Below are 14879 nucleotides of genomic sequence, written 5' to 3'. Positions count from 1 at the left end.
AGAGCGTGAGTAAGCATGGGAGGGTGGAGGGGTGGAACAGGCTCTGTGCTCCCGTATGGTTTGTAATGAGAGTCTCTTTGAGTGAGTGTGTGTGTGTGTGTGTGTGTGTGTGCGTATGTGTGTGTGAGCGCGTGTGTGTGCGCATGCGTTCGTACACAGGAAGCTGCATACACCAGTGCAGGAATCTGGTGTGACTGTCCCATAATTAAGAACAGCTTTTAGACTCCAGACTCATAAATCGGGTCTGACTACCCCCAACCCTCCCAACACACACACACACACACACACACACACACACACACACACACACACACACACACACACAGCTCTAGTGTTCTGTTGGCCTAAGGCCTTTTCACTGTCTGAATGTCCCTGACAAGATGAGAGATTTCCTTCCTGAACACAGTCCTATCCAAGACTGCAATAACTTCAGACAACATTATAATGATTCAGGCAGAATGTTGCATAGTAAGTAGCTTGTGAATGACATTTCAGTATAAGTGTACTGACAATCCGGTTTGAGTAGAAAGTACATTCAAGACTATAGAATTCAAACCTTAAATGACCACAAAACAAAAGCTTCCCTCATATTCTCTGTTTAAAACAAAATTTACAAAACCATACATGTTTTCGAGTAAAAAATATTATTTCAATTAAAAGTAAGCAAGAAAATGTGTTCCATCTTCCTCTTTTTCTCCGAGTAGTGTTGCTTCTGTTTCTGTCTCTTTCTGGTCAACTGTGTCTGGCACAAACTCATCCCCACTTCCATCTAAATGAACACAGTCAGTTTTAACACATCTAAGGCCTTCCTTGTTGATTGTGTACTTGCCTGGACCTCACCCCCACACCCATCCTTACATCCATCCTCACAGTCATAACCACAATCATACCCACACACATCCTCACACCCATCTTCACACCCATCCTCACACCCATCCTCACAGGTCTTTCTGTCTGATAGCAGTGGTTCCTGATCATTTTCTAAACTTTCAAAGGGTTTAAAGGGATATTTGGTCAATAACATTGTTATTCAATATTGCTTGACAATAAAAGCAAATGTTTTTGTTCTGTCCATGGGCTTTAGCAGATAGCTAAACATATATTACATGCATGGCTTAAATTCTATATTTTTAAATTAAATTTATATCTCAAACTTGGGAAATTTAGTAGTGGTTGCTATTTAGTAGACATCAAAAGCTGAAATCTTAAAAGTGGGTCATTTAATATTAGTTTAATAAAAAGGCATGTCTTGTGTAAGCTATCCTCCTAAGTGTGTGTTTTAGTTTGTTCTGTTCTCCAACGGAAGTCTTTTATTGTTAATAGGCGTGTCTCGTAACATGACAGATAGCCACTGGCAGATGGTTCTGTCTGTCATCTATGCGTGTCTGGAAGCCATCAGAATCTGTTCCACCCATTGGAATCCTCCCCACCAATCAGAGTCTTCTCCACCAATAGGCCTCTCCACCCTGCTCAATTCCACCATGTGAAATTGCATCTGCTCCAGCCATCACTGATGACAGGTACAGTAACGCCCCCTCTACTATCGCTGAGCCACACAGCACAAACACATTATGCCAGTGAGAGTCAATGACCACTCTAGAGATGTATTGCGTGAACACAGGGACACAGATTAGGCATGGGCAACAACTTGAAAGAATTTTCAGTAAAGGATCACCATTGACAATGTAATTTACTGCAAGCATAAACTATATCTGGGAAATGACCCCCAGTGCCTGCAGTGGCAGTGAATGATATACGATGCAGGATGAGAACAGAGAAGAGATGAGAGTGTTGACCTGTCTCAAATCTGAATGGAAGATAACTCTTTATATGGAGCTTTCAGGCATTGCTCAACTAGAAGCGATGATGCTCCCTAGCAGGACATGAGTGCCAGCAGTTAGCATGAGCACTCATTGTTAGCTACATTAGCATCGATGGCTAATGTTAATAAGTGCTTTTACACAGAAACGAAATGCTCTGACTAATCGGGTCCTAAAATTTTGATGTGCTCTTCAAATCCATTTGCAACATATCTGTTTGCTTCAGTAACCCATTGTCCCTAGCTCTCTTTCTCTCTCTCTGTTTATATCTTTCATTCTCTCTCTGTCTCTAGCTCAAGCTCCCACCAACTTCTGTTCTTACCAGTCTCAGACTCCACATCCCAAAGGATATTCAGTAATAAACAACAAAACCGATATTACTTAAATCACTTCTCTCTCTTCCTGTTCCTCTCTCTGTGCTGTCTCTCCCTCTCCTCCCATGGCTGTTTGTGTGCTGTTGATAAGATGTTTGCTGGTCTCTCTGCACCTTTGGCCCTCGCACATGGGACTGGGCCAAATAAGATGATTAGTGTTTAATAATCCCATTAAGAACAAATGGAGCACTTGATGCTATGAAACTGCTTTTATTATACAACAGGAAGCAGAATCCAAAGCAGCACTATTCCCTCCATTCAGAAGAATAATCAGGCAAAAGCAGACGAGAGAAGCCTGAGTCACTGGGACAACACACAGCAGACTGCATGCTTGCTCGTGCCAGCCAGATTAAATGACTGAATTTAGGATATTAACATATCTGTATGTGTGTGTGTGTGTGTGTGTGTGTGTGTGTGTGTGTGTGAGTGAGTGAGTGAGTGAGTGAGTGAGTGAGAGAGAGAGAGAGAGAGAGAGAGAGAGAGAGAGAGGAGTCAGTGAGAGAGAGAAAGAGAGAGAGATCATAGAGAAGCAGAAAATGCATTGTTAGAGTGCTGAAGTTCAGTGGAGTTTTCAGATGGCTATGTTTAGTAGAATGGACACTGGGAATACACAGAAAAACAATGGCTCTGGGCTTTCTCCACGCTGTAAGCAACTCTATCACTCTGTGGACTTCTAGTGGAAGGTCCCTGGAGCCCATGAAGCAAAAACACTGGCTGGCATGCAGACCCTAGCACCATGCTCATCACTATCATTTTTAATGGCTCTGACCTGCATTCCTGTGTGTGTGCGCACATGTGTACACGTGTGATGTTCTCTGAGGTTGTGCCAGGAGAAACAGCTGGACTCTAATGAGGGACAGAACATTCCAGCAAAAATAATAACCACAAAAATGTCCCCTACTGTCTTTGCTGGCAGTGAAAGTTCATTTCATCTTGGTGCAGGGGCACAGGACTAATGGGCAGAGATGGGCCGCTCTGCTGCTGGCCAATAACAACCCGCCCAGGGAATAAGATTGGAGCTCATCTGTGAGCTAATTTAAACTTTAAACGCTAACATCCACAATGTACAGGGCAGTGAGGAAAGAGAGGTACATTAACATGAAGAGAGGAGAAAAGAGGAGCTGATGGGATGGCAGCCTCACCTGATTGTTGGTTTGAAATCTGCAGCGGTTGTGTTTGAGCGATGGACACCCCCCGCCCTTCAAAGCAACAAACCACAAAAGAATAAACCAAAACTACACTACGAGAGAATCATGAAACACAAAAATGATTAAGAGGTCATACTGTGAACAAAGTGTAAAGAAAAAATACTTTATTATACTGAAAGTATAAATTACAAAAAAGATGAGTGTAAAATTAACACAATGAAATGTGAGTATAAACTAGATGCAAAGCACCATGGTAGCAAGCACATCTGGACAGAATATTGAGAACGTGGTTGAGGGGTTAATTAAAGCATGTCCTTCATAACACGTGGAAGTTGTTCTGGTTTAAACAGCAGAGTTCTAAGTGGAAGTGGATGCTGGCCATTTTGTGCCCCTAATTACTTACAGTCCCCTGGTCCTGAAAGTAAAACCTTGTGTTTTGCCTCATCTCGTAATTGATAAACGAGTATAGAGAAAGAGGATGATGGTTATTTAATCAAGTCAAAATCGAGCTCGCATATTCAGAACAAATTAAAGTGCTTAGCTACCAGCTTATCTGGATCATTAGAAGAGAACTAACAGAAAATCATTATCGGTAGCTGAGACATTAGCTCATTAGACATAAAAATATCAGAAGATGCTTGAATGTGATGGCACATATGCTAGCTGCATCTCGCTGGGTGCTGCTTTACAAGCTAACTCTACATCAGCTTGCATGGGTGGGGTGATGGAGACCAGAAAGCCTAAGGGGGGGGGGGGGGGGGGCAGGGGAGGAATACTTGAATAATGTCATATTAATTAAAATAATTAGGATTATAATCATTTTAAAACATTCTTTAAACTCTGGCAACATTTAATTTGGAAAATGGATTTGTATTAGTTGAAATGGGTAATAAGCATTTTAACAAATGTCTGGTCTGTAAATGCATTTAAGTTTGTGTGGGTGAAAGCACTTTGACTACATTGCTCCAATTATCCTGTGTTGTGCAGCAGATTTTACTGATCCTAGGTCAGCACTGAGAGAAACATAAAGGTTAATACTATACAGTAAACTGATCCTAAAACAGCACTAAGAGTCCTCAGAGGTAATATTGTACAGGAAAGATCAGTACAAGCAAGATCCTAATACAGCAGTAAGAAAGATCACTGCATACAGAGTTCAGCAGACCAATGACTGACAGCACAACAGTTCTAATAATTCTGCTGTTCTACGTTAATATGGGATATTCCCTTCCTAATCAAATAAAAGATGATTCAGAAGGACTTAGTAATGGATGAGTTATAATATGGGGTCTGACAAGGCAAGCAAATCTAATCAGTAGAGCAACGTTAACCAGGCCTATTTAAAGCTAATGGTTTCTAACAAGCTAACTGGCCTTACACAGGCACATCTCCAGTAATGAAGGATGCCAAACACCGTTCCACATGCCGAATTGTGCTCACAGCCATGCAGGACAACAGGAGGAGTGAGCCATTTTGGGGCATTCCCATTCCCATTTGATTTTCTGTCGCATATTTTCCCCTCAATACCCCTAAAGACTGGGCTTTTTCTCTGAGGATCTGTATTATACCTGGAGACTGGCTACCTTCAAACTGTCATAGTCAGCCAGTTCCTCATCCTCATCACACTTGCCACCTCAATATCAAAGCCTCCTAATGTCTTTATATTTCACGGCTGATTCCATTTTGAGGACTGGCAGATTCCTTGGGATGCTGATATTTCCTTCCTGCCTTGTGATCCAGCGAGAAAATCAATTATCTGTTACTATCATGGACAGACAGGCAATAACGTCTATAGAGTTTCACCAGACTGAATTCATCAAATATTTCTTAATCCCAAGATATTTTGAAATGGCAAGATGAGCAGACAAAGTTCTTATTAAGCATGCAAAACTGACACAGGGTATTAAGCTAAATAAGAGGACTCATTTTAGGGCATTTTACCATGTATGACTCTAAGCAAAGAGACTATACAAAGATGGAATGTAGCCTGAATTTTATATAATGGAACCAAATACACACAAGCACGTACGCAAAAATCCACCCACCCACCCACACGCACACACTCACGCACACATCGGGGGGTGGGGATTGGAAGATGAATGTACTCATGGTAAATGAAATTCCATGCCTTTCAGGCGTTTTTCCAGCTGCTTCCTGAAAATACCTTCTAGCCTCTAACACCATGCAGACGCACACACACACACACACACACACACACACACTGTTTACTTCAACGATCAGAATTTATTCACCAACTTGAGAGACATCCTTATGCACACTGTGTTTGTGCAACTGTGCTTCTATTGTTTTGGCTGTGTGCGTGTTTGTTTGTTTGTGTGTGTGTGTGTGTGTGTGTGTGTGTGTGTGTGTGTGTGTGTGTGTGTGTGTGTGAGAGAGTGTGCGCACGTCTCACCTGCTGAGCGCGGGCTTGGCTGTTCGTAGGGAGTCACTGTGAGCCTGGACCTCAGGGACAGAGCTGTCACTGGACACACGCTTTCTCTGTGAGGCTCGCTGGTCCTCGCCGACCCTGCACACAGGCAGAGAGACACAGCTCTTACCATTCAGCACACCACAGGCTCCCCAAGTGGGACTGCTTATGCTCAACTACACATCCAACTCCTCTCCACTTGATCATGGTTGGACATCACTGCTCCAACCTGTACCTCAACAAGAGCAAGTGAAGTTCCACTGCTTTTCTACAGTGAATTTGATACCATACAAGAAACAATCTGCGACAGGGGACTGATTGTTAATTTTTGCTTGTATTTCTACATTTTTTTCTTCTTTTTCCATTCAGTGGGAAGCTTTGAGACAGCGATCAAAGCAACGGGACATGTAAAATGCATTAGTTTCGCTTTCACAGTCTAATCCTGGAAGAAGACAGTAACACATGCTCATGCGCAGAAGACTATCTCATAACCAGCACAATGTGTATTTGACTGCTTTAGCCTGATTTTTTATAAAAAAACCTAATGTATGTAGTAGTGACATATTTTGAGAGGTTGAAAAACTATGATCATCATTATGGTTGTTTGAAGGTTAAATTGCAAGCTAATCACCTGAAGTGAAAGAAACAAACTCCTGTCAACCACTCAAGCCATTCAAGATCTGTTGAGTGTCTCTCACAGGTGAAAGGTGACAGAAGAATCTGGACACTGATGTAGTTGTAGCTCTACCTTCTCCCATCGCTGGGTGATCTCAACCTACATCACTTCTCTTTCAAAACATTCTGATAATGTCTGATCCGTCATGAAACCACACTAACCTGCAGTAGTCAGGTTCTCTTATACAAATAATGTAAATATTTATAAACCTTATCACTCCATTTGGAAACCTCTGACAAATGTTTATTATTTTATAAATCAGATATAATATGGCATTCTATCGGACCCAGCTCCCACTCTCTGTGTACCACAGACACTTGCCCCCAAAGGCAAAACTTGCTTCTATTCATTGTCTTTTTAAATGCAATTTTGAGTGTGGGCAAAGAAAAGTTTATGTTGACTCAGAGTGGAATCGTTATTTCATCCCCCAGGGTGAACAAGAGTACAGTGATCTGAATAACAGACCTGTGTGTACACATGTGTGCAGGCATCAAAAACAGACCTGCGTGTACGCATGTGTGCAGGCATCAAAAACAGCAAGCTCACACAAAATGGTGCCCAAGAATACAGAGAGAAAATGAAAGAGGATAATAAATATAAGATAAAAGTTAAAAAAGGTCATAGTCTTGCTTTTAAAAAGAATAACAATAAAAAAAGGCCAGAGCTGTGGATAAAAGCAGATATGTGGAGATGTTTCATGTCTGGCCAACAGAAACGCAGCCAACACATGTTTTAATGAATGTAACATTTAGGCTGGAGAAATGACTTGTAGACATTCCTGGTTTTGCACAGGGCTATCTACTCATATCATCTACAGTGTCTCACACTGCAACAGCAAACCAACAAAAGAACAAAAATATCACAAACACCAAGGCAACAGCACAGCAAGCCACACAATAGCAACCACATCTAACATTTTAATAATTCACAGTTGTGGGCTTAGATGTTGACGAGATGAAGACAGCACTGCCTCAGACAAGAAAAACATTTGGTTTTGATCTTTGAGGAACTACAATTACACTAGGAACCAGAGTCACAGTCTAGGAATTTGTACTGTGCCTGAGAGACAGACAAGCACAAGAACACTGACCACACAATCAACCATGGGTTTCAGTACCCATGTCCAGGGGTCTAGGGTAAATGGCATTGTAACCAGTCAGCTGGAGACAGGGAAAGTGAGTCCAACTCCCAACCCAGCCATGATGCAACACTGCGATGCAGGTTAACATGTGGGCTAGAGGCAGCACCACTGCTCATTTAGGCTTGGAGTGGGTTTTTGAGTCATTGTCATGCCGACAATGTGGAGCCGTCATCCATGCATACATCACATCTCCCTCTGAACACCAAGGACTCTGTTTAACTGCGTTAAGGCCTATTACACAAAGTTGTTGCAATTAATACAGTATTAGATAAATATTCCTGATCAATGATGTAGTCTAGTAAATGAGAATCTTTTAGTACTCTGTATGTGTTCAAATGAGCTGACACTACAGAGATACAATGCACTTATTGCGTATGTAATGGAGAGAAGCCAAGGACCACTGGGCTAGTTTAACCCTGATAGGCCTTACAGAGACACAGACTGCCACTCAGGGCCAAATCCACTCACACACATAAAGCTCACTCAGTATACATCACGCACACTAAGCTCACAAATTATTACACACACATACACACACACACACACACACACCACTTGTTTATATACTCTCTCACACTAATCTCATTCATTTATATACACTCACACACACTAAGCTCACTCATTCATACACACACACCCCTTTCTGGGTGGATTCGTTGTCCACCTGGGGTGTCTTAGCAGTCTGTATGCTTCTTAGAAAGTAGCTCTCCAGTAAACACTCTGTGCACATGCTGTGCTGTTTAACATCCTGCAAAAAGCACAGACCCTTTTCATTCCTGAAGGCAGAGACAGGAAACGGTGGAATTATGTGATTTTAAAGACTGTTTCAAGATGAGGTAATGTATTGCCCATTTTTTTGATTGAGCTCAACATCTTGACAGCCCTCAGGCAGTGAGCCCTGGTTTATAAACAATATGGTGTCTGCAGTTGTGAAGCAGTTAAGGTCCACTTTGGGAGGCCCGTATAGCTCTCTGAAAAGCAGAGTATATTCAAGTCATTCTTTCAATAAATGATGGTAACTAATGAACAGCTGGTGACTGTTCATTTCTCTCTATGCACCACACTGCAATGAGGACCTTAATCATCATACACACCTGGACCTTACACCAGTCTTAAAAAGAAACACTCACTCATACACACCTGGACCTTACACTGCCTTACTAAAAGCAACAGACATACATGCAGACAGGCAGGCTCACATGCACGCCCACACCCAATGGACGGTTGCTCTGTTTGCTATGTGGGCTTTTATTAGACATTCCATTTTAAGCTGTAGCAGGAGGCTAGCCCACTGCTACTGCTCTGCCTTGAAAGGTTCAGACACACACACACACACACACACACACACACACACACACACACACACACACAGCTGCTTGTGTCTTTTTAAAAGAGAAATGAACAGAAAATATAAAGAGAAAACCTTTACATCTACCTGTTTGTTTATTACATATAAAAAAAAAGCCAAACTGATCTGAACAAACACACGCAAACCAAAACAAACCCTCACAAGGCAGGAGGAGGTCGGCTTAAGTTGTGGAGTTGCACAGATTTTTCAGGATTTTATAAATAGATAAAGCACACTTTTAGAGGGAAAATTCTGTGTTCTGTACTGTGTGTCACACACAAACACATTTCGTCACCCGTGTACATGTTGACTTCAGTAGGTTCACTAGATTCAATAGTAAAGGTTCCAAAAATTCTGTGCGCATGTGTGTTTAAGCTTACAGCATATGCAGAGTTTTGCTGCGGTGAATTTACCCGCATTGAACCAGTACAAATGAGATAACGAGCTATGCTCTCATCGCGAATGTTTAATAATGACAGAAGCTTTCCTGTTTCCACCTTTGCCTGCTCTGCTCTTATAGCCTCTTCACACAGCCGAGCTGCTTCACATTTCAGCCATGGCCGATTTACAGAGAACTTTAAAGTCAGGAAGGAGGCGGTTACAATGGCTTCAAGCTGTTGAATTGGAAGGCAAAAAAAGTGCTTCTTAAGCTACAAAATAGGCTGTAGCATTAAACTCATGGATAAGCTTCTCGTTTTCTGTTCTGTTCTCACCATCTTCCCTCTTTATATTCAGATGTCCCTCCTAGACCAGTCATTCCCCACATCACTGGACATTTTCCTCACCCTTTGTTAGTCTGCACTTTTAGTTGCACTCCAGTAAGTTGGTTTTGCTCATATTTAAACAACGAGGCAACACGCACAACTGATTATGGCGCCATACTCTCAGTGAGAATGGGTTCTTTACCAGGTAAGTTACGCTGAACTATTTACAGAGATCCATAATAAATAACACGGAATAAACTAAAGCTAAAACTGATCAAATAGAGGTATTCTAAAATAGAAGTCATTTAGAGTATACATTTTGAATATGTACACAAGAGGAAGGTCTGAAAAGGCAATGCAGTATTATATACTGTACATTGCTGTATGTAATGCAGTATGATATAAAGTATGTTAGTGTGAAATACAATATATTACTGTGTGAAATGGGCATAATGTTCCATATCATACAACCTTGTGTAAATCTCTACACCAGTAATGCCATATTTATTGCTAAAATGGTGGTGATAATTACCTGACTATAAAGGTGTCCAATACTGTAAAAACCCTGTACTACATCTCATTAATCAAGACATTATTAGGGTTGTAATTAACAGCATATGTCCTATAAAGCTTCAAAACTAGATCGTTTGTGCATATGGGCGTATGAGTAATGTCTGACCTGGTGGGTGGAGAGGGGGGTGGAGTGGAGGAGCAGGATGGGAAGGCAAATTTCTGCTGGGATGCTGAGATATCTGATGAGTCTAGCAGGTCAGGCACACCTGGTGACGTGCTTACATTCTCCATGACAACCAGTTCTGGATCCAGAATAAACAACTCATCCTGAGAGATCTCATTCACATAGTGCAGGTGCTCCTAACACACAGACACAGACACAGACACAGACACAGACACACACACACACACACACACACACACACACACACACTTGCATTACTATCTTTAAGAGTAAGTTCATTTGAACTATTTCTGTAGCTAATACTACTTTCCCTACACTCAATTTTCTATAAGAAATTGGCCAAGTGAGAAGTATAAGAAATATATTTTCCAGGAAAATCAAATGTTAGACTACCATTGTGAGGATATTTTATCCCCACAAAAAATTAAACCACATGTGGCTGCAATCTAGTGCCTGTTTGAGTTTGAATACCTATCAAATGAGCATGTGGCTATTTCATGCTGGCTGGATGTGCTTAAAAACAACACTTGAATCAGCACCATTAGTCAGTGTATAGCTCCCTTACCTGAGCTCGATCAATCCTGTAAAAACGGTCTGCCGTTGTTGCTGGGGGAAAAAAAAACACCACACAAACAGGTCTGAATCAGACATCAGCACAGATTGACCCATCCAACCTAATGGAAATATTAGCTCTTACCCACTCAGCACATCCATCATACAGGCATGCATTAGCTCAGTGGTTTGCAAATTAGGGGTTCTATAACGGGGGTGTGGGGAGCCTGGCAAATTTACATTTACGATTGCAACTTACAATTATGACTGAATATAATTTGAGCAATTGAGGGATAACGGCCATGCTCAGTGGCAACTTGGCAGTGGTGGGGCTTAAACTGGCAATGTTTTGATTACTGGTCCAGGACCTTAAGCACTGAGGTACCCCTGGCAAATGAAACAAAAGACATGCAATTTGGAGCAGGTGGCTCAAACTTATTCTTATCTACAAAAGGGGGGCACTGCAGAAAAGGTTTGGAAAGCATTAGCTTTTTTTTTTTTTTTAGCTACATTAGCTTTTGGTTTTGAATGTAATAGTACTTAATATTCCACTTGTTTTATTTTTCATGAGTGACCACTGAGTAATATTGTCTAAAACGTTGTACATTAAAAGGCATTATCTTAAATTAAATTATCTTAAATTTTCATTTAATTTTTGTGGTTAAGGGAAGCGAGGGAGAGAGCTTCCTTTGTTGTGTTTTTTTGGAAGTGGAATGAAACCAAGATTCCTAATTTTCTAAGAGTAGAAAATATTCAAAGAATTTATTTTCAGAATGTTCACGTAATGTGTATTCCTATCTTTGACGTTTGGTCAGTAGAAACGTGTGGTTCCTGTGTAGTGCCCTGATGTTGACACTGATGGACCACAACTGTGTTCAGGGCACTCATGCGATAAAGGCTGATGAAAGAAGGGCGTGGTCTGGTTTTAACTCAAATGGGCTTAACAGACCGATTAATCCACTAATTAATTCATTGGGGGCGGGGGCGGGGGCGGGGGGGGGGGGGGGTGAGAGACGAGACAGCGTGATCAAGCGAAAAATTAACAATCTAATAACGGGATAGGGTTATTCAAAGCGCATGCCCAACTACACTCCAGCCCCCATGGGCCACACTCACTCCAGCCCCCATGGGCCACACACGGGCACACACACACGCGCACACGCACACACACACACACACACACATACATACACACACACACACATACACACACACACACATACATACACACATACATACACACATACATACACACATACATACACACATACATACACACATACATACACACACACACACACACACACACACACACACACACACACACACACACACACACACACACTCCAACCCCCATGAGCCAAACACACAAACTCCGGCCCCCATGGGCCCAACACACACAGTCTAGCCCACATGGGCCCAACACACACAGTCTAGCCCACATGGGCCCAACACACACAGCCCAGCTCACGGGCCCAACACACACAGCCCAGCTCACATGGGCCCAACACACACAGCCCAGCTCACATGGGCCCAACACACACAGCCCAGCTCACATGGGCCCAACACACACAGCCCAGCTCACATGGGCCCAACACACACAGTCTAGCTCACATGGGTCCAACACACACAGTCTAGCCCACATGGGCCCAACACACACAGTCTAGCCCACATGGGCCCAACACACACAGTCTAGCCCACATGGGCCCAACACACACAGTCTAGCCCACATGGGCCCAACACACACAGCCAAGCTCACAGGGGTCAAACACACACAGTCCAGCCCACATGGGTCTAACACACACAGTCCAGCCCACATGGGTCCAACACACACAGTCCAGCCCACACGGGTCCAACACCCAGGCCAATCCACAGGCCAACACAACTTTGCCATATTGCTTTAGGTCTCCCTGCCCTTTTTCTCTGCTCACATGCATGAAAAGCACAGCCAATGTTTCATCTCTTAAAATGGAGCTGGGGGCTGCCCTGGTAAGAGCAAGGAAAAGGAGCAGAAAGAGGAGCAGAGAGGGGAAGAGCAGAGAAGGAAAGGAACAGAGGGGAGGAGCATAGAGGGAAAGAAAAGAGAGGAAGAGAGGAGGAGCAGACAGAGGAGAAGCAGAGAGCAAAAGCAGAGAGAGGAGGAGCAGAGAGGAGGAGGAGAAGAAATGAAGGATTGAGAATGGGAGGCATAAAGAGATATGTTGCTTGTCAGCCCTCCTACATCATTTCCCTCAACGTGCTCCTCAAAATTGCTCTCATATCCTCTTTACCACCATACAAAATAGGAAAGAAAGTTATCCAGCTCTTCACCAAATGGCTGCCAAGACTGTAAAACAGTCTAATAGACAGATGTGTCCCAATTTAGCTCCTCACCAAAAGGATAATTAAACTAGCTAAGTAGTTAAGCTAAACCAGGTTTTCTCTACAGTGGGCTTACTATATAATTCCTGCTGTAAATCCAGGTCATTTTACACCGCAGTCCGTCCTAACAAATCCTATCAAGACCTAAACTCTTAATGCCATGAATTCAAGGACAAAATACCATGTTTGGGTACCATGTTTGTTTTAAATGAGCTTTCCTCTGCCATTAACAGAAAATGCATTGTGCCAGCCTTTTATTGATCTCACTAAAGCCTTCATTGCAGTTCATCATTTGCTACTCCTAAGAGTCTTAAACATTGGCTTTGACCAATACAACACTAATTGGTTCTGGAACTATCTTTCGCATAGACAGCAATGTGTGGCATTGGGACCTCATAAATCAGACTTATTGCTACAAAAGAGAGGGAATAGCTCAGGGCCTGTTACTACAACCAGTTCTACTCAATATTTATATTAATGACATTGCTGCCTCTGTCTCTGAAGTGCATCTTTATGGTGATGATGCTGTTCTGTGTTACTCTGCTGTTTCTCTACAATCTCCACATGCTTATTTAGTCCCATACAACTCATGCTCCACAGTCATAAATTAGTTTAAATGCTGATAAAACTAAATTCATGCTGTTTTTCAGAGTTTTCAATATTATTCTTAAAACTGTAAGCATCACCTCCCAGAACGGATCCAATATTGACAATATTGACAATACTGAGTTATTGAAAATCACTGAGCTATATCTTGGAATTAGGCTGGATGAAATGTTTACCTTTAAATAGAATATCTGTAAGCTTTTAGTAGTGTAGTTAAGCCACACATTAGGTTTATTGTCTCAAATGAAAACATATTTTCAAAATGACTGTCAACGCACCATTATTATCTATCCTTGATGATGTCATTTATAGATTTGTACCTGTTACTATACTTAGACCCTTAAACATTCTGCGCTGAGATTTGCTGCTGACACTACAATATTGATCTTTGCATAATTCACAAAAAAATTGAGTTCTCCTCCCAGCCCTGTAAGAGTGGATAACCCTGTAAGAGAGGAGTTCTTACTGAAAAAACAGCTTTTAAAACAGCTTTTAAAGGAAGTACACCAGCTAGAGTGTATTACAGGAAGCACTGAAGCTCTAGATGTTCATCTCACTTGGCCATTTTAAAGTTTTCATTTTAAAATAATTAATTTTACTCAGCTATACTCAATGTTGTTTTTTTGCTTTTTTATTTTTAGTTCATTTCTGATGTTTGATACTAATTCATTCTTTAGTTTTTATAGACTCTTTATTTTTTATGTTGTATAAAAGATAGTTTGCTTTAATTTTATTCAGTTTGTAATTTTCTGTAAACAACTTATTGCTTTGCTTAGCTGCATTGCTAATTAGTGTTGTCACGTCCACAGACCTGGAGCGTTCCCCATTTCCCGGGCAACCTAGTCACTTCCGGGTTTACATCAGTCTCTGTGGTTACCTGTCTCCTCCCCTTAGTCTCCAGCTGTTTTGAGTTTCTTCCTAATTGTAGTGTTATAAAAACCCTCTCTCTACGTATCTTGTTTGTTGGTCATTGTCTTTGTCTTAAAGTGTTTCTATCAATCATTGTGTTTCTGGTTCGATCTCG

General features: G+C 41.8%; 1 protein-coding gene across 3 annotated transcripts in view; it reads right to left on the bottom strand.

Annotated features, from left to right (window-relative positions):
• Positions 1-14879, bottom strand: part of LOC113585611 (diacylglycerol kinase zeta-like) — a 69661-nt gene that overhangs the window by 16865 nt on the left and 37917 nt on the right. For all 3 annotated transcript variants that reach the window (XM_027023195.2, XM_027023196.2, XM_027023197.2), the window contains 4 exons: positions 10902-10942; positions 10319-10512; positions 5756-5869; positions 3337-3393 (listed from right to left, as the gene is read on the bottom strand). In XM_027023195.2, coding sequence (XP_026878996.2) covers positions 3337-3393; positions 5756-5869; positions 10319-10512; positions 10902-10942 — 406 coding nt within the window. The remainder of the gene's footprint in view (positions 1-3336; positions 3394-5755; positions 5870-10318; positions 10513-10901; positions 10943-14879) is intronic.

The sequence above is a fragment of the Electrophorus electricus genome, chromosome 21, assembly GCF_013358815.1.
Source record: "Electrophorus electricus isolate fEleEle1 chromosome 21, fEleEle1.pri, whole genome shotgun sequence".
Classification (NCBI taxonomy): domain Eukaryota; kingdom Metazoa; phylum Chordata; class Actinopteri; order Gymnotiformes; family Gymnotidae; genus Electrophorus; species Electrophorus electricus.
This window is presented reverse-complemented; position numbering and strand designations above follow the sequence as displayed.